Source organism: Neolamprologus multifasciatus, chromosome 22 (assembly GCF_963576455.1).
Source record: "Neolamprologus multifasciatus chromosome 22, fNeoMul1.2, whole genome shotgun sequence".
Classification (NCBI taxonomy): domain Eukaryota; kingdom Metazoa; phylum Chordata; class Actinopteri; order Cichliformes; family Cichlidae; genus Neolamprologus; species Neolamprologus multifasciatus.
Window position 1 is genome coordinate 1188743 of NC_140459.1, and position 27244 is coordinate 1215986.

Below are 27244 nucleotides of genomic sequence, written 5' to 3' on the forward strand. Positions count from 1 at the left end.
CATGATGGGAGGTCGTAATGGGAGGTCATGATGGGAGGTAAAGATGGGAGGTCAAGATGGGAGGTCGTGATGGGAGGTCGTAATGGGAGGTCATGATGGGAGGTCGTAATGGGAGGTCATGATGGGAGGTCTTAATGGGTGGTCAAGATGGGAGGTCGTAATGGGAGGTCAAGATGGGAAGTTAAGATGGGAGGTCAAGATGGGAGGTCGTAATGGGAGGTCAAGATGGGAAGTTAAGATGGGAGGTCAAGATGGGAGGTCGTAATGGGAGGTCAAGATGGGAAGTTAAGATGGGAGGTCGTAATGGGAGGTCATGATGGGAGGTCAAGATGGGAGGTCGTGATGGGAGGTCAAGATGGGAGGTCGTAATGGGAGGTCGTAATGGGAGGTCATGATGGGAGGTCAAGATGGGAGGTCGTAATGGGAGGTCATGATGGGAGGTCATGATGGGAGGTCATGATGGGAGGTCAAGATGGGAGGTCAAGATGGGAGGTCAAGATGGGAGGTCGTGATGGGAGGTCATGATGGGAGGTCAAGATGGGAGGTCATGATGGGAGGTCTTGATGGGAGGTCATGATGGGAGGTCAAGATGGGAGGTCGTAATGGGAGGTCAAGATGGGAGGTCGTAATGGGAGGTCAAGATGGGAGGTCTTGATGGGAGGTCGTAATGGGAGGTCAAGATGGGAGGTCGTAATGGGAGGTCATGATGGGAGGTCTTGATGGGAGGTCATGATGGGAGGTCAAGATGGGAGGTCGTAATGGGAGGTCAAGATGGGAGGTCAAGATGGGAGGTCAAGATGGGAGGTCTTGATGGGAGGTCGTAATGGGAGGTCAAGATGGGAGGTCGTAATGGGAGGTCATGATGGGAGGTCTTGATGGGAGGTCATGATGGGAGGTCGTAATGGGAGGTCAAGATGTGAGGTCGTAATGGCAGGTCAAGATGGGAGGTCGTAATGGGAGGTCGTAATGGGAGGTAAAGATGTGAGGTCGTAATGGCAGGTCAAGATGGGAGGTCATGATGGGAGGTCGTAATGGGAGGTCATGATGGGAGGTAAAGATGGGAGGTCAAGATGGGAGGTCGTGATGGGAGGTCGTAATGGGAGGTCATGATGGGAGGTCGTAATGGGAGGTCATGATGGGAGGTCTTAATGGGTGGTCAAGATGGGAGGTCGTAATGGGAGGTCAAGATGGGAAGTTAAGATGGGAGGTCAAGATGGGAGGTCGTAATGGGAGGTCAAGATGGGAAGTTAAGATGGGAGGTCAAGATGGGAGGTCGTAATGGGAGGTCAAGATGGGAAGTTAAGATGGGAGGTCGTAATGGGAGGTCAAGATGGGAGGTCGTAATGGGAGGTCATGATGGGAGGTCAAGATGGGAGGTCGTGATGGGAGGTCAAGATGGGAGGTCGTAATGGGAGGTCATGATGGGAGGTCAAGATGGGAGGTCATAATGGGAGGTCATGATGGGAGGTCAAGATGGGAGGTCGTAATGGGAGGTCATGATGGGAGGTCAAGATGGGAGGTCATGATGGGAGGTCAAGATGGGAGGTCGTAATGGGAGGTCGTAATGGGAGGTCATGATGGGAGGTCAAGATGGGAGGTCGTAATGGGAGGTCATGATGGGAGGTCATGATGGGAGGTCATGATGGGAGGTCAAGATGGGAGGTCAAGATGGGAGGTCATGATGGGAGGTCAAGATGGGAGGTTGTTTTGGGAGGTCATGATTCTTTTCGTAACTATTATTACCTTTATGTGTCACTCAGTCCCCGACCTGCCGACACACCTGCGTGCCGTAAACGTCACCGACTCCACTGCCTTGTTATTGTGGCGTCCAGCGCTGGCAGCCGTTGATAAATATTCCATTGTGTACGGCGCGGGCACAGGTGAGCAGGCTGTCTCATCTCACTGTTAATGCAAACACATCATGTCTGCATCACGTCAGTTTCTCTTGCGTGTCTTAAATTCACCCACGGCTCCTCTTTGCTACTCCTACGTGTTTGACTAAAGCGTCCAGTCTGATCATCGTTGTGAATGAGGCGGTTTGCTTGTGTAGGTTCAGAGGTGAAGGTCACGGTGTCCGGGAACGCAGCCGAGCAGCAGCTCAGCGGTCTGGAGGGATCCACCACCTACACCGTCACTGTAACCAGCCAGCTGGGCAGCCGGGAGAGCTCGCCGGCCACCACCAGCTTCACCACCACCGGCGGTCAGCACCACCTTTGTCTGTAGTTTGGTTTGTGACCTGAACAAACACGAACCTCATCAGTGTTCCTCTCCAGGCTCGGGGAAAGTTGGGGAAGGCCCGCAAGACCTCCAGGCGAGCAGCGTGACTCCACGCACTGCCACGTTGTCATGGAAACCTCCATCAAAGCCTGTTGGTAACTACAGACTGAGCTATCAGGCTAAAGACGAAGAAATGAAGGTGAGCAAGTTTTAAAAATGATTTCCTGATTAGTCAATGACTCGAGTTCAAGTCGCGACAGGAAGCGAGGCTGATGTTCTCTTTATGCCTCCTCCTATGATTTTTCTTTGTTTTAACTTCTGATAACACAATCGTCCGGCTTGTTAGCATCGCCTCTTTGAATCAAAGAAAATCGAATAACATATTTGTGAAATTTGCTGAGTCCTCTTGTCATCACCGTGTGCACATCTGGACTGTTTCCAGCACAGCTGCTTCTTTTAGGTCACTCTGTGGACGTTCACACTGCTTACTCTTGTACATGTGTGATTCATGCTGAGACAGGGCAGGTGTGGAGTGACGATTGTGTTGATGGCCAAAGAACTGTTGAATCTTCAGTGTGCAGTGAGTCGTATAAGGATCAATCATTAGAAGGAATCGCAGCAGTGATAGGGATTAGAGCAGGACCCTGGAGTCTAGACGCTGGTGGTGGTGAACACCTGGGGAACTCCCAGATGTGTGAACACAGAGCTTCCTTGTAGAGTTTAAACTTAAAGAGGTCCAGATGTGTACATGGCGACCACCTTAAAGAGAACCTCAGACTCATTTTATTATTTATTTATTCGTGAATATCAGCAGATGTTGAATTCGATGGTTGTTTTTCTCCAACTGTCAAAGGAAAACGTGGATGAGACGTTCCTATTTATTTTGACCTGACATGTTTATAATAGCGTGCATATCTCAGACATTCGTGAGGCCTGATTTCCGTTTGTCCCGGCGGCAGGAGGTCATTGTGGACGGCTCGTTAACGCAGTACAACCTGACTAGACTCCATCCTGGATCCACGTATACGCTGCAGCTCCGGGCCGAAGGAGGAGGACAGTACACGTCCGCCATCTCCACAGAGTTCACCACCGGTACTTCTTCGAGCCTTCGTCAGTGCTGTTATTGTTCGAGGTTTCCTCCCACCCTCACCCTCCGTCTCTCCTCAGGAACCCTGCGGTACCCGTTCCCCACTGACTGCTCTCAGGAGCTGCTGAACGGCATCGTGACTTCAGGCGAGGCAGAGATTTTCCCTCAAGGCAGACACGGGACGCCAGTGACCGTTTCCTGCGACATGGAGACAGACGGTGGCGGCTGGACGGTATAAACTCACACCACAGAGTCATCTTTACTTTACGTGTGTTTGCCTAATTTAATTACTAATAAAACACTTCCAATATAGTCCAGCAGTATTTATGAAGCACGTTAAAAGGATCTTTAAAGACGGAAGGAAAAATAAATAACAGTAAAACTTGAAAGAAGGAAACTTTTTACGGGACTCGATGGAGACCGGCTCGCTTTCAAAGGCAGCCTCGTGTCAGCGCCGCCTGCACTGAGGTCTCAGGTGTTTGGTTTCCTGTGTGCAGGTCTTCCAGCGGAGGAAGGACGGCTCCGAGAATTTCTTCAGACGCTGGAACGAGTACGTGGAAGGATTCGGGGACGTGAATGGAGAGTTTTGGCTCGGTGAGAGATGCTTTTTAATATCTGAGTACAAATCTGCACAGGACCAGGCTCTGTGTGGTGAGGAAACATGTTTGGAAACACGGATGGCAGATGCAGCTTCCACAGAGTGCAGTTAGAGCAGCAGATTTGAGTACAGCTCAAAGACATTCTCATCCCAGCCTTTTCTAATTTTTCTGTTCAATATGTCTGTTGTTTATTTTGGTTCCTTTAATAAAACCCGATAAACTCGCCCCTTCAGGACTCGCGAGTATCCACAACCTCACAGCGATGAGCAGGATGAGCCTGCGGGTCGACCTGCGAGACGGCGACGAGTCTGCGTTCGCTCAGTACTCGACGTTCGAGGTGGCCAAGAGATACTACAAACTGACTGTGGGAGGATACAGCGGCACCGCAGGTAACACGGGAACCTGGAACAGGAGCCGTGATCAAAGGTTTTCGGTAGGGCTGGGTATCGTCACTGATTTCTAGAATCGATTCGATTCCGATTCACAAGGTCCTGAATCGATTTGATCCACGATTTGATTCAGTTAAATTCGATTCGATTCGATTTGAATCTGGGAAATTTTGCCTCAGACAGTCAGAAATATTATAATTCAGATCAGTACATTTACATATTTTTGTATCTATAAAAAGGAAGCTGACACACGCGAGACTTTATCAAAGGTGTGAGCATCACAGCAGAGGCCTTTGTGTCAAAGTAGCTGAAGATAAAACACAGAAACATGAAGGTGATTTTCCTGGTCTGGATTTTATAAAAATATTCTGCAGTACATCAAAAACAAAAGAAAACCATTAATCAACATATGAACTAACCTCTGAAGTTACAGCGGTTTTATTAGAGACACAGCGTTTTGCATTTTGCATAATTTTAAAAAGTTTAAATTTGTTCAGTATTGAACGGCAGAAATTAGGTTTTCTTTTCGGAAGTAAGTAAAAGGAAAAAAAACGTCGGCTGACAGCCTGTAAACAACGGTAGATTTGTGCGTAACAAGCAAGCGAATAATGCAGAAAATAGATTTTTAGACGGGAAACTGTTGTTGAAGTACAGAGAGAGAGAGAGAGAGAGAGAGCTGTGCATGAAGTGTGATTTTATTGTGGTGGAAGCAAAACAGTAAAAGTCAGAGTGAGTCCATGACGATGTTTATGTGAAGCTTAGTTTGGATCTTCTTTTACTGCTGGTTCGGTCAATATTGTTTGGAGAGACATCAAACTAACAGCTTCAGAATCAGCGCAAAAAGGGCGTGAACACAAAGCTCGACCCGCCGACAGATCAGAATCAGCGAGCTGTCGGCTTTCAGCCCCGACCGTGTCCGTGCCGTCGGTGAGAACTTATTGTTTTATCAGTGAGGTGTTTTATGTACTTGTGTTTTATTGTATTTTATATTTGTATTTTATTGTACAGCACTTTGGTCAGCCTTGGTTGTCTTTAAATGTGCTTTATAAATTGACTTGACTTGACTTGACTATTAAAACCCGCCCCAGTTTTCAGCACCGCTGAGCTCGATTCAGGTTCAGATGTTTGCTCTAAACATCCTGATGTGTCTGAGTCTCATTCAGTCAGAAAAATCCATCACACCAAGGTCACCTCTGTCCTACTGTAATGTCCAGACTGGGGGGGGCAAGGCCTCTAAAAGCATGCCCCTGCCTGCACTCCTGGCCTCCTTGGTCTGGGACACTTCAGGCTGAAAACTGCTGGACGGTCGTGTATCATCAGAGGTGATGAGGCCTGACTCACAGCTGCACTTGTGCCCAACACAAACCTTTTCGATCGCACCTCCTGGTTTCTTATTTTCTCCTGTTGTGGGAAACGAGTTTGAGGTTTTATTTCCACAAAGACTAAAATTCACAAACGGTTGAATTAAGTCATCTAAATAAAACTCCAGGATCCTGAGATAATGAATCATTTAAGTAAATAAAATTATATTTGTTGATAAGGAAACTTCCTGCCATGTGATCGTTTCAGGTGACTCTCTCAGTTACCACAACAACCGGATCTTTTCCACCAAAGACCGGGACCTGGCGCCCTTCATCACCCGCTGCGCCCTGTCTTATCGAGGAGGCTGGTGGTACAAGAACTGCCACGAGGCAAACCTCAACGGCGTCTACGGCATCAACACCAAACACCAGGTAACGTCATCGAGTCGCTCGCACGGACTTTACTTATTTTCAAGGACCTGCTACAACTTTGAAATGGAGCTGGTTGAAGTATAAAAACAAACGTGTGTGTGTGTGTGTGTGTGTGTGTCTGTGTGTGTGTGTCTGTGTGTGTGTGTGTGTGTGTCTGTGTGTGTGTGTGTGTGTGTGTGTGTGTGTGTGTGTGTGTGTGTGTGTGTGTGTTCAGGGTGTGATCTGGACCGCCTGGAAAGGAAAAGACTTTTCTGTCCCGTTCACTGAGATGAAGCTGCGACCGGCAGCCTTCAGGCCTCCGTCCCGAGGATGAGCGAGAGAGAGGCTGATGATGATGATGATGATGAACTGCTAAACACACATGCTCAGTGTGTTACATGTGTGAACACACACATTGAAACGGGGAGCTCGGGCTCCTGTTAGATTTGTATAGAGTCAGTTATCAGTATGTTACTGCAGATTGTACAGGCTCCTCCTTTTCGCCTTCCTCCATATTTAAAGGCTCAGTTCACACAACTTATATCACCGCTGGGGTCCAGTTAGACAGTTCTGGTTTCACCTGCAGACGCTCTGAGAGATCAGAAGTCTCAAACTAGAGGACCTCGTGGCTCCTGATCCAAAGCAGACTGCGAGCAAACCTTCAGCGAGGCTTTCAGACCAAATAAAAGTCAAACAAGCTAAAATAACTCCAAACCCTCTTAGAAAGATTCCCGGTACAGTAAGTGCTCGGCTCAGTCAGATCTGATGGATATGAGCGACACAGAAACGCAGCCCACAGTGACTCCCTGGTTTTTCCATCACTGTGTGCCTCAAATTTGAAAAATAAAGAAGAATAAAAACATTTTCAAGGACAAAATGATCCAAAAAACATTTTAGTGTTTCAGATCAGATCACAGTGAAATGTGATCAGGCACAGGTCCTGCTTGTGATTTAAGACCCTTAGAAGTTTAGCAGCAGCCCCACTTTAAAGCTCAGCAGCGCCCCCCGGTGTTCACTCTCTGTGAGGGTCCTCAGCTGCACTGTGGCCCCGCAGAGACGGGTGAGTGAACGAGAGTCGTGTCTGTGCTCTGTCGCCTTCTCGTTCTGTTAACAAATCTGTTTTATTCCCTGTGTTGTGTATGAAGCCTCACAATGACTTCAATAATAAAACAAGTGAAACTAAACAGCTGCAGCTTCATCTGTTGGAGTATGAATGAAATCATTCTTTCTTTTGTTTAATCTCGTGGTAAATGTTGAATATATTAACAAAGAACATGTCAGTGCAGTTTGAGCTGTTCGCAGTGATTCTCTCTGTGAGGCACACAAGGTGTCGCTGAGTACATGTCACAGCAACTGCACCTGGATCAGCAGGAGGAAGAGGAGCATCAGCAGTGTTGGGAAGGTTACTTTTAAAATGTATCCCACTACAGATTACAGATTACATGCCCCAAAATATATTTTGTAATGTATTCTGAATACTTTGGATTACCTATTATATTATCAAGCTGGCATTAGCAAAAAAATGAGCTTCAGTAATTTATCATCATATTATAAAAAAAATACATTTTTTAGGTGTTTTTGATTTGTATAAATTGGAAACATTATGCATCAATGAGTTGACTAATATATTATAGAGCACTCTTGGTATTTCTCCAAGGGCTCAGAGAAGAGCTGGAGAAGATGTGGAGGTGACGGTGGTCCCAGTGGTAATCAGAGCACTCGGTGAGCTAGGCGAGTGGCTCCAGCTGATCCCGGGAACAACATCGGAGATCTCTGTCCAGAAGAGCGCAGTCCTGGGAACAGCTGAGATACTGCAGGACCCTCAAGCTCCCAGGCCTCTGGTAGAGGACCCGAGCTTGAAGGATAAACCGCCCGCAGGGGCGAGCTGGGTGTTTTTATATATACATATATATACATATATATATGAGATGAGCACTGTTATCTCCACTGTAGACCTCTCCACACAAACTGATATCAGCTGGTTGTTGCTCAAGTGTGCAGAAAGAAAAAAGTCTGTTCTCTTTTTTCAGAAAACTGAGGCAGCAGCAGGTAACACTGTGACATTAGTGAAATATGTCATTACAGTAACTGTGCATTGTAACTGTTATTATCACCACATTATACCAACAGTGAACATGAATTCTGTCCAAATGCTGCTAAATGTTGAGCTAACACTAGCTTGATGATATGAATGATGGTCTCAGGTCACCTCAACACCTCCACCAACACCACCTGTGTCCCATAAATGTTGTGTGTTGTTCACATTCTGGTTTGGTGACTTTAGAAGCTCTTTGTTAACAAAAAGTACACCCAATAAAATCCCCTTTCATAAGCCTTAGAGCGTTCACATGATGGAGCCCTATGATTGCAGAGCCGTCTAAGGGTAAGTTCATGTTTAGGACACGAATGATTCTTTCAACTGAGGAGAAAATGTCTCGTGTTTGCTGTCAGTCGAGTCCATATTCAGCTGAAGCATTGAGGGAAAGGTGTCTTTTCATTCTTCACCTCAGCTCCCAGATGTGCTTTTAAAAACCTTTTGTTTTTTAATTGGTCCCCAGGGTGCAGCTCCCGCCCTCCCACCCTTCTGCTCACCAGGAAACCAATCACAGTGGATCTCACCTGTCCTCTGAGCCTGCTTGTTTACAGGTGTGTGTCCGGGGCGTCACTGGGGACAGACCAGTGATCGGAGGCGGGCAAAGCGATTGGCTGAGAACGAGGTGGAGGCAGGTCTCATGTGAAGGGAAACCAGTCCCAAAACCACGAGACAGGTGGCTGCAGAGACACCTGGAGGGCTGAGGGCGCTCAGGTGGTCCACTGCCTGGAGGAGGAGACTGAGGAGCGTTTTTGTTCAAGCTGAGCGGCGTTTGTGGCTTCATGAAGCAGAACAAACCTCGTCCTTCTTCTTAAAGGGTTTGGAGACAGTTCGCACAGAGCACGCTCAGTGGAAAACCAACCAGAAGCTTCTGAACAGCACAGGTAAGCTCGCTCCATCTCCTCCATCCACCTGCACCGCAAATAAGAGCTGCAGTTCACATTTCCACCACTTTCTCATTGAATTCATATCTTCTATTGTCCTGTTGGTAATGATGATGACATAAAGAACACAAAGGACAAAATGAAGCCTTAAAAACATGTGATACATTTTTCAAAGAGACGTAAGGATGAGTAGAAACGAATAGAAACGAATAGAAACGGCTGACTCGATGTTTGGGACTTCTGTTTTTATCGCTCTGACGCCTCCTCTGCTTCTCAGTCATGATGTCGCCAGATGACCGAGCCCTCGACGACCTGTTGTACGGCAGTGACCTTGGTGACGAGGTGGAGGGGGCGGAGCTGGGCGGCAGCGCAGAGGAGAGCGCTGCTGCAAATAACGTGAATATTAAATTTAATTATTCAATTATATAAAAATAATATAATATTATTGATATAAATATTTATTAGTATTATTATTGTATTATTATATTTTTATTCTTATTTTATACAACCTTCGTTTTTATATTTTACTTGTATTCAGCTGTTATGTTTCTTCATGTTGTTGCTGATGGCCGATCAGTTAAAAGTAGGGATGCAACGATACCAATTTTTTCAAACCGATACGATACCGATACTTGGATCTGAGTACTTGCCGATACTGAGTACAAAACCCGATACTTCTACCACACACACACACACACACACACACAAATGCAATGAATTGGAAGACAGGTTTTATTTTATTCTCTGCCGATAAAAAATAAAATCTTAATAAAAATGACCACAAAAAAATTTCAAGTGAAAAATAAGCACTTCTGTTAAATTATTGCAGAGTCTCCACATTGTAATTTAACAAAATATCACTGAACTATTGGCACTGTCTCGAGCTTTCAGAATAATAAATAAACACTTCTGTTTGGAATAAAATAAATACAAATTAGGTTTGAGAATAAAATAAACTTTTAAATTGTTGCAGAGTGTCCATATTGTAAACAAACAAACAAAATAACGAAAGTATTTGGCATTGACAAACAAACTCCTCATCTGCTCGTGGATCATCAGTCCACTGTGCCGTTAAACCGAGGACTGACATCGCGCACACACTGCTTGTCTTTACCTCTTTAGAAAGTTTTGGCACCATTATCTCCCTGATGTGTGGGCGGCTGGGAAGTTCATATCGCGGCTCGAGTATGCTGAGAAGATGGTGCAATCCTATGTTTTCCACGGCCGGCATTGGCAGAGCGATAAAATGAGTCGAGCCTCTGTTATTTTAACTGCCCGTGGATTTTCTCTTGACATTTTTCATCGCTTTTCCAAAACCTGAGTTAAAGTTGGCTGTTCCACACTGCTGACATTTTGTTTAGCCTAGCTACAGCAGCCTCCAGTTTCTCTTTTTTTGTTTAGCGCAGGATGTCCCCCTAGTGGCCAATCTAAAAAACTACAACAAAAACTCTCTGATTAATGAAATAAGTTAGTATCAGTTCATGGTATCGGTTAACTTTTACGAGTATGAGTACACACACATTTTACAGTATCGGCCCCGATAAAAACCTAAACACAGCATCTGTATTGCTCTGGTTTATTTAAAATAACATTAATCAGTAAATAAAGAACATTTCCTTGTTGCTGAATCTGATACAAAAACAATCTGGTTACAGTTAAAAATAGTTGGGAGAATATTCAGGTGTTTGTCGGCCTCGTGCTCAGTAACTGTGTAATCACATTTTCTCTGATCCAGATGTGACATCACTGTTATCACTGTTATCACTGTTATCAGTAAATGTTCACTGATATTGAATCCATCTGTCAGTCTCAGGCTCCAACAGCTGTGTCCATCCAGGAGCCAGTGACGTGTGCCGGATGTGGCGAGCAGGTGCTCGACCGCTTCTTCCTATTGGCTGCGGGGAGGGTGTGGCACAACCCCTGTCTGCGCTGCAGCCAGTGTCAGTGCGAGCTGCAGACGCACCCGTCGCTGTACTGGAGGGACGGAAACATCTACTGCCAGCAGGACTACTGCAGGTCTGCGACGTCTCGCCTTCCTTTGCTTCCTGTTTTTCACGTTTCTGACTCTGGTGTGGTTTCTCCTCCCACTCAGGATGTTTGGAGGCGGTCAGTGTGCTCGCTGCTTCCAGCCAATCCCAGCTTCTGATTTGGTCATGAGGTCTGGTGAGCTGACTTTCCATCCTCACTGCTTCTCCTGCCAGGTCAGCCTCGACGCTTCATCTGATTTTCAGGTTGAAGAATTCTGAGTAGATGCAGACGGTCTGTCCGATGTGTTGCAGGAGTGTGACGTGAAATTAATGCCGGGGAACTTGTACTGCATGCAGGGCGCCAACCTCTACTGTCAGTCTCATTATCAGAGTGACGGGGGCGTGCAGCCCCCCCCTGACCTGCAGCCCAAACAGCATCTAGATGGTGAGTGTGAAGAACTTCTGGGCCCTTTATGTGCATCTTATTGTTTTATCTTGTCGAGCTCTCCCACGCTATTTGGATTTAAATGTCAAATACAGGAAGTTCAATCCCTTTAAATCAGCTCCTAACAGCATTTGGAGATGTTGCTCCCAGCTGGGAAGTCCTCCGCTCACTTCACACATGATGATGAGCTCGTTCTCACTCGTGGAGCTTTAAGTATCGCAGTCAAAGCTGCTGCTGTGGTTCCACTGTGGGAGTGACGCTCCCGCTTTGATGTCACTCATGGAGTCGTCACGTTTCCTGCCAAACAGTGAAAACCAAGAAAAAGCACATTGATGCAGTGTTTGTGTCACAGCCTGAGCACCAAACCACACTGTGTGCAGAGCAACACAACACTCACCTGCTCACACCAGCAGCTTTTCCTCATCTAAGTGTTTTCTAACCAGCCAGGGATCAAACTACCAACCTCCTGATAGATGACCTGCTCGTGATGCCGAGTTAACTGGAGCAGAAATATCATCAAAACATGGCGACTGAAGTTTCACGTCCATGGAGGAAAATGTTGGTGTAGAGCAGGGGTGGGCAATCCCAGTCCACGAGGGCCGGTGTCCTGCAGGCTTTAGATCTCACCCTGGGTCAACACACCTGAATCACATGATTAGTTCGTTACCAGGCCTCTGGAGAACTGAAGACATGTTGAGGAGCTAATTTAGCCATTTAAATCAGCTGTGTTGGTTCAAGGACACATCTAAAACCTGCAGGGACACTGGCCCTCGTGGACTGTGATTGCCCACCCCTGATGTGGAGTCAGCAACCTTCCAGCTCTCACTGTTGATTTTATGTTTGCAGTTTTACGCTCCGACCACCGAAACTAAGATGATGTTTCCAACTAAACGAAATATTCAGTCACATTTCAGGACAGGTTAGATTCGTACCTGGGACGACTTCAATCTGACCACTTACCTGCAGGTCGCACAAGCCTTTAACGCCCATTTAAACACCCTCTGGACATTAAAGTCGGTCATCAAACAGCTTAAAGTACTAACGACGAGATCTGGACGAGTTGAGGATCAAACAGAGGTCAGAATAACAGATTCTTTTTAAAAGCCGGCATTTACGCTTCGCTGCTCTGATACAGTCACTATGAGAGCACCACGGAGACCAGGGTGAAGACCATTATTAATATTTATTAATAATATCAAACGTGATTTAAAAGGCAGTTTAGTGATTATGTAATAAAATGTGAACATTTTCAACCCTTTTCTCAGTCAAACTTCTCCAAAGTTCATTTTGAATGAAAGTTTTGTTCTGCTTTGTTGGTTGGGGCCGAATTCAGCCCAGGTGTCAGGTGAGGGGGAGGAGTCTGTCAGCAGTCCAGAGCCACGATCGGACGACAGGGCGGCAGGTGGGCGGATCCCCAGGAGGACCAAGAGAATCAGGACGTGCTTCCGCAGCGAGCAGCTCCGAGCGTTGGAGTCGTACTTTGCCCAGAAACACAACCCCGACGGTAAAGACTGGACCTGCCTCGCACACAAGACCGGCCTGCCCAAGAGAGTCCTGCAGGTACAAACGTCTGGAAGGACGGGCGCCTTCAAGGCCTCCATTTAAAATGAAACGGCGCATTCTTATTGGCTGAGCAGTGTAAAAGTCAAAGATCCTCACACGAACAGGGTTGAAGATGAATACTGACTCACACAGTTCTGATAAACGATGAAGCTTTGCACCATCTTTATTTCTGCTGTAGGTTTGAGCACAGGCTTCTGGAGCGGCCTCCAGTGGTCATTAAAGGAAGTGCAGGTTTAGTCACTTCCTGTCTGGTTTATTTCTCAGCCCTGACATGGCCGTGGGGTTTTCTTCTGCTGCACACAGATTTATCTCTTTCTGGTTGTTCTTCAGACATTTTAGAGACATTTCATCGATTTGTGCCATCTTTGAGTTTTTGCATATTTTCATGCAATTTTCCTCCTTTTTGTTTGTTGTTGTTTTGTGTGTCTGCAGCTGTTCTGTTTGCAGAGATGTAAAACAACCACAGAGATGCAGGTAGACTGTAATCATGTGTGTAATCAGTGTAGGATGGTGGGATGCTTCCACTCACGTGGGCCCTTTGTCCTGAGATGAATGGTTTGCTGTGGATTGTGGGCTGAGTGACAAACGTCTTCTTGTCCCTCTCGTTGTCCCTCAGGTGTGGTTTCAGAACGCTCGGGCCAAACTCCGCCGTTCCCTTCTCTCCGATGACTCTCAGGTCAACTCGCCCTCTGCTCTTCCGAGAGCTGCCACCATGGCAACCAGTCCCTCATCGCCGACCTGCTCCCCGCCGGACCGATCGCAGCCTTTTCCCACCAGCACCATCGACCACCTGCAGCTGTCCCTGCTCACCTCCCCGCTCAGCGAGCAGGTCATCAGCCACCCCTCCCAGGAGCTGCTGCAAAGCCCCGACTTCTTCCCGGACTACGACTCCCAGAGCGCACCGGGGTGCATGTCCACCCTGGAGGTCCACGGTGACTTTGGGGAGGCAGGAGGTGGAGAAGTTAGCGCTGATGCTTTTGGTCCACATTACTGTTAGTCAGTGACAAATACTTACATGTAGACGGAGTTCAAACTGTGACGAGCTGTTGTGAGGTTGATAATAAATATATTGTTAAAATCCAGCGTTCATGTTTTTCCTGTGACGTGTCGACTTGTTTGTCTGTTTATCATGAACCTAAAAGCTTGTTGAGTTTCATGCAGGAACTATGTTCTTGTAGCTGCTCTCACTGACGAGTGGTGGGAACAGGACACCAACATGAGACATTATAACACGATGACCTCGCCTGTATCATCTGAAACTGCACATTTTATTTTTACCGTTCGTTGGCGTCACATCCTGATCACATTCACTGTTTTTCTAATGAACGATCGACTTCCTCGTGTTCCTCGAACTACTTAACGAGTGCATGTGATGGAAACAGTGACTTTCTTCTTTCAATCATTAAAAGGCCGGAGGTGAAACATTTTTCTCAGAAATCAATTCTCAGAAGATCTGTGGTCACATAATTGGCAGTAATTGGACTCAGAGCGCAGCGTCATTTGGTCTGGATCCGTCACAGAGACGGTTCCTCATCATGAATGACATTCTTTCAGGTGTGTCTGCGTTTCCCCAGCGAGCTGACATTCATAACGAGCGGCGATAAAAGGAAGGAACCCCTCGCCGTCCTCAGAAATGTCCTAATGAGTCACCCTCAACAATCAAACGGCGATAATTGTGATGACTCGCTGGGCCTCTGTGATGAAGTGGGTCATCGTTTCTCAGAAGAAAGTATGAAGGTTATCGTGGTCGGCGCTCGCCTTCTCATGCGTCACGGGGCCGAGTGACCAATGGGTGACGGCGGGGCGGCAGAGGAGAGCAGGCGGTTTTTAAAAAGGTCAGATTCTTCGAGGAGCAGGTCATCTCACACGGAACAAGGTAAGAGACGGCGGCAGGTTTCTGCTGTGTGTCTTCTTCGTTGGTTATTTCCAGATTAATTAAGAAACAGCGTTTCAGTCAGTTTCGAACTTTTCATGCAGGTTACTGAAATTCAGAAAGCTTTACAGATGACTGATGATTAAAAACAGTTTATCTTACTCTCAGACACAAACTGCTGTGAGCGAGATCTCTCTCTACTGTGAGCTCACCATGGTATGTTGAAGGCTTTTATTGTGAAAGACAAACAGGAAGAAGCCTTTTTCACATGTGCAAATATAGTTACTTTGTTACTGTGCTTAAGTAGAATTTTCAGGTATCTGAACTTTAATTGAATTCTTTTTTTTCTGGCTACTTTTTACTTTTACTCCCTACATTTTTAAACTATTTTCTATTCTATTTATTTATTATTTTCTATTATTTTTATATAGTATTTTCTACTGCTGATGTTTTACATATCAAACTGAATTGAGCCTAAACAGAAACACATGAGAGGAAATCCTGTTTGTTTGTTAATCACCAGGTAAAATGAGATGAACGAGGAACAACTGTGGACCACAGTGAGGAGTTAAAGTGGGCCGGAGTTTTTATTTATCCATATTTAACCACTGCTGATACTTCAGCGTCTAGCTCGCTCTACAGAAGAGCAGCGAGCATGAAGGGAGTGACGTTTTTAAAGTGTGAGGTCATTTGAAAGGCAGCGTTTCTATGAGCTGAACGAACATCAGCAAACACACAAACTGTGTGTTTGTCTCACAGTGTGCTGCAGCTAAAGTCCAGCTGCTTATTTCAGGAGGAGAAAAGACGGAGAGCTTAGAGTTAAAGGACGGATGCTCATGTTGTTAAATCTGTGTCACATGATGTTTTTCACAGGCTGAAAGCTGCTGCTGAACAAACTGTGTCACTTAAAAACTGCAGGGTTGGTTTGCTGCACTGTGATGGAGTCACAGGCGGAGTCGGCGTCTACCATGTAAAACAGAGCTGCTGTTTTATCTTTTTCTTTGCTCGTGTTCTTTCATTACAATTAAGATTTAAACTGAATTAAAGGTTTTATTTCTACTGATATTGTTTTTTTTACTTGAATAGAGAAGTATAATCAGTACTTTGACTTATACTGCAGTATTTTTAACACTGGTATCTGTACTTCTACTTAAGTACTGAATATGTGTCTGCTGAAAACAATAAAACTCATCAGATTGAAGAAGTTTCTCTAAACGTTGTTTATCTCCGTACAAATATTATTCTATCTGGTTACTGACGGCACTTCCTGTTTGCTGGGCGGAGGCGGATTCAGGGTTTGTGTGATGACACAAACTGAATAATAATGTTCACAGTTTTTTTCTTTTGGTTTTTACTTCAAATGCAGTATTTTTACCATTTGTTTAATAATATTTCAGTTCCTCACTCGACCGTTAGCATCAGCTGATCAAAGCTAATAAACACAATAACCTGCTGATAAAAGTCTGTTTCTGTTTCCAGATGAGACTTTCTTTTCATCCTGGTGCCTCACAGCTCGCCCTCCTTTCCTTCGCCTTCCTCTCCTCCATCCCTCACCCCGTCACATCACACCCTTATCCTCCCACCGCCCTCCTGCCCACAGTGGGTGGATCTGAGCTGGAGTCCACCCTGCTGCACCTCCAGGCTGCTCTGGAAGAGCCGGGGGCCGAGTGGCCACGAGACATCCAGCCAGGTGAGGAGAGTGAGGAGGATGACGAGTCGTGGGAAGAAGAAGCTCTGCTGCAAGCCCAGAGAGGAGACCTGATGGCCCAGCCGTTGTCGCCCTTCCCCAAGCGTCACTCTCTGGAGAGCATGCACTACCAGGAGGGGGGAGAGGGGGAGGATGGGTGGAAGAGGAACGATGCTCTGACCTCCATTGCGGGAGGACTCCAAGCTGTCAGCCGTGAGAAGGGAGGGTTTGGTTTCCGCTTTGGGAGGAAAAGATGGACAGACGGGGAGTGGATGGAAGGAGGAGAGGGAGAACAGAGGAGGACAAGCGTCTCTCGTCTCAACAGGGACGAGAGACGAGAGCGATGAAAGAACGAAAGGCTGATACGCTTCAGAGGTGACTGCCAGATTATAGCACACATCATGAACTCTGTAAATGTGACACCTTTTAATTTCATTTTCAGAACAACAGGGCACAAAAGTAAACACATAAACGTGGTAACCTGAGAAACGAGATTTTATCCTATGCTCTTGTTTTCCTTCTGAAACAATATGAAGGCTCATTTTACTGGATGTACAGAACAAGCTCGTCGTGTCTAATCTGAAAGTGTAATATAAGCATGTGCACGGAGCGTCTGTCAGTGTGTTTGTTTGTTGGCTTGAACATGACTCGTGAATAAAGAGCTGGGAGGTGCAGCTCTCGGCACAGCTGTAAAGGCTGGACGTTGTCTTGTTTTCACTCTATACTCGTCAGAAGCACCTTTACCTCAGGAATAACTGCACCAGCTCTTCCTGGGAGCAAAAAGGAAACAGCACCACAGCCTGAGTCCTCCTGCTCCAGCCACTCCCTCCAGGTGACGTCACCTGCGCTTCAGCTCCCTCCTCTGCTCTGACAGAACTGCATGTTTGTCCCTTATTGACTTGTTTTGACGTATGAATCCTGCCTCCAGGTACAAACTACTCTCTGTTTATTAAGGCTGTTGTGTTTTTAACTTGTTTTAATGTTTTGTATCTTGTTCTATTTAATCTGAACACGCCCCTAAAAACAGTCTGTGATCACTGTCGGCCTCTCACGGTTTTTATCACCACTGTTCATTTTAAAGCTCAGCTTTTAAAACCTTACAATATAACTGCAGCCCAGCAGCAGTACATTAATGACTAACCTCGTATTGTGGATGGATTATCTCAGTTGTTCTCCTGACTGAAGTTTGGTCCGTTTACAGCATCCTGCTATGTGATTGCATTTGTCCCTGACCATCAGGAACCTTCACGTTAACTTTTATCGAATGGAAAAAAGTTAGCGTTCATCCTCCAGCTTCACTGTGCTAATGCTATGCTAACATAGCTGTGTAGCTAGCGATCACGTAGCACATCGTTATCTACCAGCTAGCCCAACTTCAGTAACTCTGCAAACGTCACTGCTGTTTAGTTTTCTGTCTTCATTTGTGTTGAAGTGATAGCAGAGCTGTACGTTTGAATTTATTCAGAAATCTCTCAGTCAGAACATGCTATATCATGTTTAGCAGGAAGCTAGCGAGCTAACTTCCTGCTAACTTCTAACTCTGTTATATTTAATAAATTCTGTTTTCATGGATGTTAAACTTGATTGTTACACCTGGTAAAGCAGCAACGCTGATGATTTTATTACAGATGGTAGAATTTAGACCGTTTTTTAACTCTCAGTGATGCTGCAGTGTTTGTTTGACTTTAGGACCTGAAGTTGAGTTTGGACCTGGGAATAGCTAATGACGTCAGACTCAAAGACCGGATACTGAGCCCAACATCCAGTTCAGCCTCCACATTAAGGTGGTGTGAAAGCTCAGCGGGGCCCAGTACTGATCAATTTTCTGTCAGTGTGTCAAAGACACATATACTCTCTATTGTTCTATTATACTGCCGTACATGACATACTGTGTGGAAGTATGGGGAAACACGTATAAGACACACACTTATCCAATATACATTCTGCAAAAAAGAGCAATAAGGATAATAAATAAAGCTACTTCAAGAAAACCATCAAATCCACTTTTTATCAAATTAAATATTCTCAAATTTAAAGATTTGGTTGACCTCAGAACTGCGCAAACAATGTACAAAGCAGCAAATAAATCTTTGCCCCACAACATTCAGAACTTGTTCCAAATAAGACCAAATACTCCTGACTAGGGATGGGTACCGGTGTCCGGTGCCATGATGGCACCGGTTCTGACATAAACGGTAGTAACCAGACCGAAAAGCAGCGCACATTTCGGTGCTTTATTTCGGTGCTTTTTTTTCCTGAGCTGTGACACACTTTGAATTCTAGCCAATCATTTTACGTTTCCGAGGATAGTAGGCGGGCCGAGGTACGTACGTACTTTTAGAGCAGAGCTACAGATTAAAAATGCCCAAGGCGAAGCAGTCAAAAGTCTGGCTGTACTTCACAGCAAAATATGCAAACTCAGCAGCCTGCAACAAGTGCTTTAAGGTGATACTGTGATACTGTCAAAGGAGGTAACACCTCAAATCCGATGAAACACCTGGCGACGCATAGCGTTTTTTTTTAAAGCAGAAAAATGCGCCGTATTTGATAGCTTGCTGCGAGACCTCACACCGAGCGCATCTCCTGCGGGTGTGGTGGTGACGGATGATGATAGCAGCAGCAGCCGTTCTTCTCTGCGTGAGTAGCTTCATGATGTTCGTGTGTAATTTACGTTCAGTAGGCTAACCAGGTTATTACATTAATGCATGTAAGGTGAACTAGCAAACATCATCATAGCTACATGCGGCTGTCTTCTTGTTTGATGGCAGATACTCCCTTCACCCTGGCCAAAAAGGCTAAAATGACTAAAGAAAAAGTGGAAAACAGTTAAACATGAGGTTTTTGGACAAAGTTTGTTTTTGTTTAAGCACTGCTTCCAGCCAAGAGTGATGCCATATATGCCCTATAGCTGCAGAAAAGGCTAACATTGTTATCTTTTTACAAAAAAAACAGCTGAACATGAGAGGTTTTTGGACCAATTTTGTGTTCTCCATTCTTTAAGCACCGGTTTGAGCACCGTTTAAGCACCGGCACCGTTTCAAAAGTACCAGTTTGGCACCGGTATCGGATAAAACCTAAACGATACCCATCCCTACTCCTGACCTGAGAGGAACCCTTATGTTCAGCAAGCCAGTAGTAAGAACAAATGTAAAATATCAGAGCATTACAGTCAGAGGAGTTCGTGTGTGGAACACCTGTACAGATGAAATCAAGACAAGTACATCAATACAAAAATTCACACGATTGTTCAAAAATAATAAATTGCATGAATATAGGAAATCTTCCTCTCAGTGACTGAGTCGTCTCATTGTGTCCTCTTTTTTTTTTTATAGATCAAGGCCTGAGTAACCCAACCTTAAGTGTTTATTAAGGTGTTTGTCACATAGATATAAAACAAGCTCAGAGATTAAGCGGGTGTTATAGACAGAGTGATTAGTTTATGTAAAAATGTAGTTTGTTGTTTTTCTGGTTTACGCGCTGAAAATGGTTTTATTTGTGTATGTTCAATGTGTTAGACTTGTACATAGTTAAGCATATATGATCAAATAATGTTGAATCCTGGATATGGATTTGTAAGCAATGAAATGTGAAATAAGGGGGTAGGAACAAGAAAAGTGTAAACTTCATCCTACTCCTTTTCGAGCACACACATTCTGTAGACAAAGATATCTACATGAAAACTTGATGATTTTTAAGTTTTGTTTTTTTTTCTGTTGTTATTTCAATTATATTTGCATATTTGAAATAAAAATTATATCTATCTATATCTAAGATGGCAGACTGTGAGGATAGTGAGGGGAAGGGTAATCAGGGAAGTGGAAACAGGAGGGTTACAGGACAAAGCTGTAGGCAATCAGGACAATCAGACAGAGAAGGAAGTGAAACAGACGCAGAGTGCCAAACAAACACTGGGGAACTGAATGAGGATTAACAGAGGAGAGAATATAAATATGACTACAGAACGAAAGACTCACAACACCAAAGCATGAATGAAAATCAGCCACTAACAACAAAACTAAGAACAAAAGCAACACAAGAGCCCATAAACACTGAAGCCGTTGGCCAACGGCTCCTTAATGTAACCGCTGTCAGTCGCTGGGTCATTAAGCTGCACGTTCTACTTTTGCTTCTTCTAAAATATTAGTTTCACTTACATGCTTGTGAGTACAGACTGTAAATGAGGCCGATGATTTTACAGTACGCCGCCCTTTCATACGTGACGACTACAACCACACAGAAACACACAATAACACACGTTTGCATCAAAAAAATGTCAAACCTATAAAAAGAGACGCATCTGCAGACTGGCTACGTTTCTGATCACACAAGCTCTGATCCACGACATTCACATGCAGGATCAATGTGCTGGTTTTTACTTTATAACAAGTCTGGTATACAATAATTCAAACAACAAAGATGGAACTGCAGACTGTAACATTTGAGACTTTTTTTATTTGCTTTTTGCAAAACGAGTCTGAAATCAGAGACGTCTGAAAGTTAGAAACAACAAAACAGCAGAGTTAAAATAAAGACTCCATGAGACACTGCAGGAGTTTATATATTCACACATAAAAACGAAAGTAAAATCAAAATTTAAAGTTAAAAACAGACACAAGTAAGACAGACGTTGTGTAAGAGAGAAGTGCAAAATGCATCCATAAATATTAAGTTTAATGAATGACTGCAAACACAGCCAGCTGACTTAAAAAGATTTATAATCACTTTAAGTCTTTATTCTAAAAAATATTATTCCAAAATAACTCCGTCTGTAAAATATCTGTAATAGGGTAAAAAGTAACGACTAGAATGAAATAGTGTTAAAGAAACGTGTCATTAAAATACCTCAGAAGATGTTCGGGCAGAAACTCATCGATTTCACTTTATTAGTTATAGAAAATAAAAATACAGAAGCAAAAAAACTCTGTAACATTTGTTTTATGCTTCCTAAAATATATCTAAATATTTAACAGTGGAACAAAAACACAACAGTAAAGTTATGTTTGTTTGTTTATTCATCATCACCTTTATTTATAAAGCACTTTAAAACAACCACAGCAGAATAACAAGTGACCTGAACACAGAACAAAAGCTGGTCCCGGAAATATTAACGTTCATTACATTTTTCAAATTAAAAGCTTTAAATGTTAAACACCTGTCAGTCCTGCTTTTATTGACCTCGTCATTATTCATCATCACACAGTGGAAACACAAACTCACAGAGTCATACAGCAGATATTTTGATTTATTAAAACATGAAATCAGTGTCATAGTTTCCTGTTAACGTTGCTGCCTCACTCTTACTGTCACCCTCATGATGGCGTGACGGTTAGCGTTAATGATAACACAGTGACGCTCTGTATGTTAGAAACAAACATCTGATGTGACACATGAAGATGATTGAACTCAGTACCTGTGCCGTCTTTAGTTGCAACATCCTACATCGCCTCGTTCTCGAGGTCTCGCAGCCACAAGCGTGTGCACACCTCGCCCACCCAACCGTGTGACGACACCACGTCATCACCATTTTACAGCTGTGGGTCAAAATGTGTGAACTTAAAGCACATATATGTTGTAGCATCATGTCAGACCAAACATGTTCTCAGGCTCTGAGCTGCTTTAAAAGTGTTTGCTTCAGTCTGTGATCTCCGTTCAACACTGGCGTGCGACTTAAACTCTGATACTGCCCTGAGACGTCAAACGCACCGCAGCTTTAAAAACATCCATCCACCTCCTTCTCCTTTTCAGGGGCGCTGGAGCCTCAGCTGCCATAGAGCGAAAGGTGGAGTAAACCCTGGACAGGTCGCCAGTCTGTGGCAAGGCTGACACACAGAGACACACAGAGACACACAACCATTCACATTCACACCTATGGGCAATTTAGTAGGGGTGGGGGAAAAATGGATACTGTGTAGCATGGTGATGTTTTGTTTGCTAATAATGTATGGATACAGGGACAGCAGAAATCGATATTTTGTTACAAAGAAGGTTTTTGTGCTCTGACTTCAGAGCATGTTGATCCTTTTTCTGAGCAAGAATCCTGAGAAAATGATGATTGATAAAGTTTACCTTTATGTACAGAATCTGAATATCGCAAAATATTTTTTAAAAAATGCAATAATATCGTATCGTGTGTTAAGTATTGGGATAATATCGTATCGTGGGATGTATGGTGATTCCCACCTCTACTATGTATGTTAATCAATTAAGCTATCCTTACAAACTGCATGTCTTTGGACAGTGGAGGAACCCACACAAACACAGGGAGAACATGCAAACTTCATACAGAGAGACTCCGCCTGAATTGAACTCAGGACCATTTGTTGTGAGGCAGCAGTGCTAACCACAATGCCACCGCTTCAAAAACACACAAAACACAACAAAAGCAGAAAAATCGCATTGAGGCGACTGTTGTTGTGATTTGGTGCTATATAAATAAAAATGGAGTTGTATGACATGCTCTGCCCCCCCCCCCACCCCCCAACAGCAAACATGTGTTACAGGAATCATGTGATTAAAACACACATTATTATTATTATTATTATTATTATTATTTTTCACAGATTCACCCTTAAAGCTTTCTTTAAGCATGTTTCAGTTCAACTCTTCACATCTTTTGGTTTCTGTCACTTCCTCAGCCGGTCCGTCACATTATTGCGTCCCCAGAAACACTGTAGTTGTGCTTTGTCTGCTTCTGCAGTGTTTCCTGTTTGCTTTTGTTGTTGTTGAAGTTGGACCTCTCAGGGCCACCGTAGATTTAGCTGCAAGGGGCATTAACAATTGTTTAAACGCATCCATTGAATTAAATGGAATCCCATTTAATGCTGATCCACCTGTAAAGTGCAACAAATGTTTGTGTTGTTCTGGTAAATCTGGTCCCACCGAGTCTCGACGTGCTTCTGTGGAAGCTCTGATCTCCACCTGCAGGGATGAACGCAGCAGCGTTATTTTACATGCTCAGTTACTCATAACTAGCAAACCCCATTGATACAAACTTTAGCTCAATTTGAGCAGTGATGCGTCCCAGAGTCGGTTTGAGGTAAACAAAAAAAGGAAGTTTGAGTTAAAAGAAACAGCTGGAGGAACAGTTTGAAACTCAGCAGGTTAACTGGTCAGTGACATGAGCCAGCGTTCTCCTCCTCCTTTACAGGAGAGGTGAAGAAGAGCAGGGTGGAGTGGGTGGAGGAGAGTGTCACGGTGATGGCAGCACGAAGTTTAAAGACGGTGGTGATGCCCTGGAGGTGTGGCAGCTGGCACATCTGGAAAAGCTCCATCAGTGCTGACAGGTAGGTAGCAGTTGGAGCATCCACCCAGACGATGTTTTCATGTTTCAGCAGGACGATGCTAAACTGCAGACTGCATCTACTCTTAGGAGAAAGTCCACCTGCAGTCCAGACCTCTGACCAGCTGTGAACATCTGGAACATCATGCAAGCAACAACAGGAGGAAGCAGAGTCGGGACAGCTGCTGTCCTCAGCTCAGGGGAGGCGACAGAGACGTGATGATGTCGTGCTATAACTCGCTCTGAGCCTCATTCACTAACATGTGCACATGAAACATAAATACACTGTGCAGGAAACAAGCACACACAAAACCATGAAACATGCACACCGCCTCATTGTGTGCTTCATGTTATGAGCCTGTGACTCGTGCACGCTCGGAGGCAGAGACTCGACACGTGCAGGTAATAAAACATCTGAGCGTGCGTGCACACTACACTAATACAGGCCGACCTAACGATGAGAGAGAAACTCACTGTTACTCCTGACGAACATCACTCAACTCCTGCGATTCTGGTGTTTCTGCGCTGCTCCTGCCTGCGAGCACAGACAGACAGCAAGTATTAAAACTCATCTGCTGTGTTTCTGCATGCATGCAGAGAAACACACACACAGAGTGGGTAAGTCAGATGCTTTTGTTTGATGGTCTGATTCATCGCCACACTTAAACTCACTGCTGACACACGGGCTGTTCGTTCCACCTACCATTGTTGCGTCTTTTACGTAGGACCAGCAGAATCACGCCTACACCGATGAGCACGAGCAGGAGCGCTGCCACCAGACCAGTGACGGCGGATCCATCGTCATCAGGAACAGGTAACAGGCTGAGATCTAAACACACAGAACAAGAACTTTACTTTACCTTTGGTTCATTTTCAGTTGTGCTGCTGTGAAAATCACCTGTGCAGGTGAGGAACATGTGACCTTAAAACTGACTAACAGCACTGCTCTCTTTGCTGATGACTACACTGAGGGAAACAGCGCCCCCTGTGGATGTCAGGTAGCACACGGTACTACACTGCTGTGTTACTGAGGCAGGCTGCATAAACTGACCAATCAGATGACAGGACAGGAAGAAACCTACACAGTGAGCAGCAGACTCTGTTTGTGTTTCCATCTCCAGTTAAAAGAACGTTTTTAAAACCATGACAGCTTCTTACCCCAGCTCTTAGACATTCCCACATCGGTCGCTTTGTGAAAGACCTCACAGCTGTACGTAGCCGGGTCAGACTTTAAAACCTCCACGCTCTCTCTCCTCTGGAACGTGTCGTCGTTATTGGGGAGAAGTCCTGAGCTCTTCAGGCCGTCGTCTGCAGTCAGAACACGTTCGTTCCTCCTGATCGTCACTGCGACGTCTTTGGGGTAGAAGCCCGTGGCGAGGCAGGTGAGGACGACGTTTGTCTGCACTCTGGAGTTCTTTGCAAACACGTGCAGATCAGGTGGAGCTGGATGGAGGGAATGGAAAGTGATAAGTGTGTTGCTGCTGCTTGGTTTGATGTTTATGTGGCGTCTGGCACAGTGTGTGAGACGAGGCAGACGTGGCGAGGCTTAGTTTGATGGTTTTTGTGTGTTTTGGTTCAATTTGTCTCAAAGGTGCGTGAAAGAGACTCGGTGACACTGGTTTGTACTTCATAACAGTTTAACCTGAAGTTTGCAGACAACAATCAAAATCTCAGGTTTAAGTTGTTATCAGAGATCAATGACATGATTGTGTTTAAACAATAATCCATCAGTGAAGCGTTTCTGTAAAACTGACCAAGAACACAATAATTATGTGAGGTCATATTACCACAACTAGTCTATTAACAATGTTTAAAAATAAATAAATGATAATATTATTTTTATTTTATGACATACATACAGGCGCTTTGTAGCTGCTTATCCTCATAATTCACAAACTTGCTCAGCCAATCGATGCACTCGTTCTCCAGGTATCCCTTGGTGTACTCTTTCAGCACCTGGACGCCGTCCCACTTCCTCTTGGTGGGTTCTGCCTCGGGAGTCGGAGCAACCCAGACTCCGTTTTTGTCATCGAAGGACAGGAAGTCGTCTCCATCGTAGCTGTACATGTCCATGCCTCGGACAAACCTGAGCGTGCTGTTAGGCTCTATTTCAGCCTCACAGCCGTGCATCCACTGAAGAACGTGAGGGGCTGAAGGAACAACAGTGACAGAAATGAAGAAGATATCAGAAGAACAGAGATTCAGAGAGGACACCATGATGTGTGGGTCAGGATTACTCAATCATTCACACTGAGAAACAACTTACTGCTTGAGTCATTCTGCCTCATTCGCTCCATCAGGATGCCGATGTTGACCTTGAACCACTGCTGCTTGCTCTTGCGGGACTGTGTGCCTTTATCCCAGTAATCAGCAGGTAAACGCTCTCTCATCCACTCCTGTTTGGGAACTTTTTTCTGATGCTCGCTGTCAAAGTAGTCGATCATCCTGTTGTCCAGCAAACCCATGGCTGTGAACTCGTGGATGCCCTGGAGGCCGACAGGTTTGGAGAACGCCGTGTAGATGTAATGGAGGGAGTGAGTGTCTGAAAGTCACACAGGAGGAAATTTAATTAAACACAGGTGAGATGCATCACCAGATCTCACTCATGTGTTTGAAATAGGCCTCTATTTACTGGCTGCGTTTTATGAAACATAAAAGAGAGAGACAGAGAGATAGCCTTTATTTGTCAGTTGCAGGTCTTTTGCCCACAACCGAGATGACTGACCTTGCCGACCGTACATACAACACAAACATCACATTGGGGAGACAAGTCAGGCTAGGTAGCGAGGAAAAAAACATGGAAATGTGTAACACAGAAGGATAATACAGGAATGCACAGATATCAACACACCATAGCACAACAAACACAGACAGCAACATGGGAAAGAGTTCCAGTGTGTACATCTGATCTGGGACCGCTGCAATCTTCGACTGCGCCTCCAACTGACCCGATGTCCACATCAGAGGGGAGGTAAGCGTTGGAGGTGGCGTTGGATCCGGGGTAGGGAGGGTGATGCGTCGGTGAGTGCTTATCAGTATCAGTATATGTGCGTGTGTGCGTGTCCATAGTTCAGCTGAGACAGTGTCCTTCGCCCTGCCAGGCTAAGTAAACAGTCTTCCAGCAACCCAGGTGGCCTTGTAGGGAAGAACAGACTCAACACAGTCGTTATCAGGGTGTTTTGTTCAGCTCCGGCCTTGCAGCTGGCGCCGAGAGGGTATCTGCATAAGTGATGGTGCTTTTTACTTTACTTTTACTTTTACTTTAGTACTTGCGTTCTGTGATGTTGTCATTTCTTGTGCTCAAGGAGCCGATTCTGAGAACTCACGGCAGTGTGCCTCCCCGAGATGTCATCCAATTTTGCGCCCAGAGATGTTATTCCGAGCTAGCCCTTCCGAGATGTATCCGGTCTGCAGTCAGAGATCTTATTCTGAGTATTCACAGCAGCCTTG

The 27244-nt window shown here is 45.0% G+C and overlaps 4 protein-coding genes and 1 long non-coding RNA gene across 6 annotated transcripts in view; 3 read left to right on the forward strand and 2 right to left on the reverse strand.

The window, feature by feature from the left end:
- The window catches only part of tnxbb (tenascin XBb), a 51285-nt gene extending 44097 nt beyond the window's left edge, over positions 1-7188 (forward strand). Inside the window, exons 12-20 of the mRNA XM_085148743.1 lie at positions 1761-1880; positions 2051-2200; positions 2274-2416; positions 3177-3309; positions 3385-3536; positions 3802-3898; positions 4137-4292; positions 5862-6025; positions 6240-7188. Coding sequence (XP_085004869.1) covers positions 1761-1880; positions 2051-2200; positions 2274-2416; positions 3177-3309; positions 3385-3536; positions 3802-3898; positions 4137-4292; positions 5862-6025; positions 6240-6338 — 1214 coding nt within the window. The 3' untranslated portion in view covers positions 6339-7188. The remainder of the gene's footprint in view (positions 1-1760; positions 1881-2050; positions 2201-2273; positions 2417-3176; positions 3310-3384; positions 3537-3801; positions 3899-4136; positions 4293-5861; positions 6026-6239) is intronic.
- Positions 7189-9026: 1838 nt separating this feature from the next.
- LOC146492499 (LIM/homeobox protein Awh-like) lies at positions 9027-14791 on the forward strand. 2 transcript variants are annotated; one of them, XM_085148938.1, is made up of 6 exons: positions 9027-9376; positions 10788-10996; positions 11073-11181; positions 11260-11392; positions 12726-12952; positions 13572-14791. In XM_085148938.1, the coding sequence occupies exons 1-6, from the start codon at positions 9260-9262 to the stop codon at positions 13950-13952; spliced, it is 1176 nt and encodes a 391-aa protein (XP_085005064.1). In that variant the 5' UTR covers positions 9027-9259; the 3' UTR covers positions 13953-14791. The 2 variants fall into 2 exon arrangements, 1 of the variants encoding a protein (XP_085005064.1); XR_014871980.1 differs by lacking the exons at positions 9027-9376; positions 10788-10996; positions 11073-11181; positions 11260-11392; positions 13572-14791 and adding an exon at positions 12152-12469 and having other exon boundaries at positions 12726-12832.
- LOC146492500 (uncharacterized) lies at positions 11065-12130 on the reverse strand. Its single transcript, XR_014871981.1, has 2 exons — positions 11790-12130; positions 11065-11689 (listed from the first exon to the last, which is right to left on the reverse strand). It is a non-coding gene; the product is annotated as an uncharacterized LOC146492500 (long non-coding RNA).
- Positions 14792-16231: 1440 nt separating the features above from the next.
- qrfp (pyroglutamylated RFamide peptide) lies at positions 16232-18650 on the forward strand. The gene has a single exon (XM_085148937.1). It carries the CDS (start codon positions 16308-16310, stop codon positions 16860-16862), a length of 555 nt encoding a protein of 184 aa, XP_085005063.1. The 5' UTR covers positions 16232-16307; the 3' UTR covers positions 16863-18650.
- A 5618-nt stretch (positions 18651-24268) lies between these two features.
- On the reverse strand, positions 24269-26359 carry LOC146492502 (major histocompatibility complex class I-related protein 1-like). Its single transcript, XM_085148936.1, has 5 exons — positions 26061-26359; positions 25654-25944; positions 24953-25237; positions 24498-24623; positions 24269-24329 (listed from the first exon to the last, which is right to left on the reverse strand). The coding sequence occupies exons 1-5, from the start codon at positions 26257-26259 to the stop codon at positions 24271-24273; spliced, it is 960 nt and encodes a 319-aa protein (XP_085005062.1). The 5' UTR covers positions 26260-26359; the 3' UTR covers positions 24269-24270.
- Positions 26360-27244: the final 885 nt, after the last annotated feature.

Coding starts and splice junctions, on each gene's coding strand:
- LOC146492499 (XM_085148938.1), top strand. CDS start 9,260: ATGATGTCGCCAGATGACCGAGCCCTCGACGACCTGTTGTACGGCAGT. Junction 11,182..11,259: donor CTCACTGCTTCTCCTGCCAG/GTCAGCCTCGAC, acceptor GATGTGTTGCAG/GAGTGTGACGTGAAATTAAT. Junction 11,393..12,725: donor GCCCAAACAGCATCTAGATG/GTGAGTGTGAAG, acceptor GGCCGAATTCAG/CCCAGGTGTCAGGTGAGGGG.
- qrfp (XM_085148937.1), top strand. CDS start 16,308: ATGAGACTTTCTTTTCATCCTGGTGCCTCACAGCTCGCCCTCCTTTCC.
- LOC146492502 (XM_085148936.1), bottom strand. CDS start 26,259: ATGGGTTTGCTGGACAACAGGATGATCGACTACTTTGACAGCGAGCAT. Junction 25,238..25,653: donor TAAGCAGCTACAAAGCGCCT/GTATGTATGTCA, acceptor CCCTCCATCCAG/CTCCACCTGATCTGCACGTG. Junction 24,330..24,497: donor ACGTAAAAGACGCAACAATG/GTAGGTGGAACG, acceptor CTGTGCTCGCAG/GCAGGAGCAGCGCAGAAACA.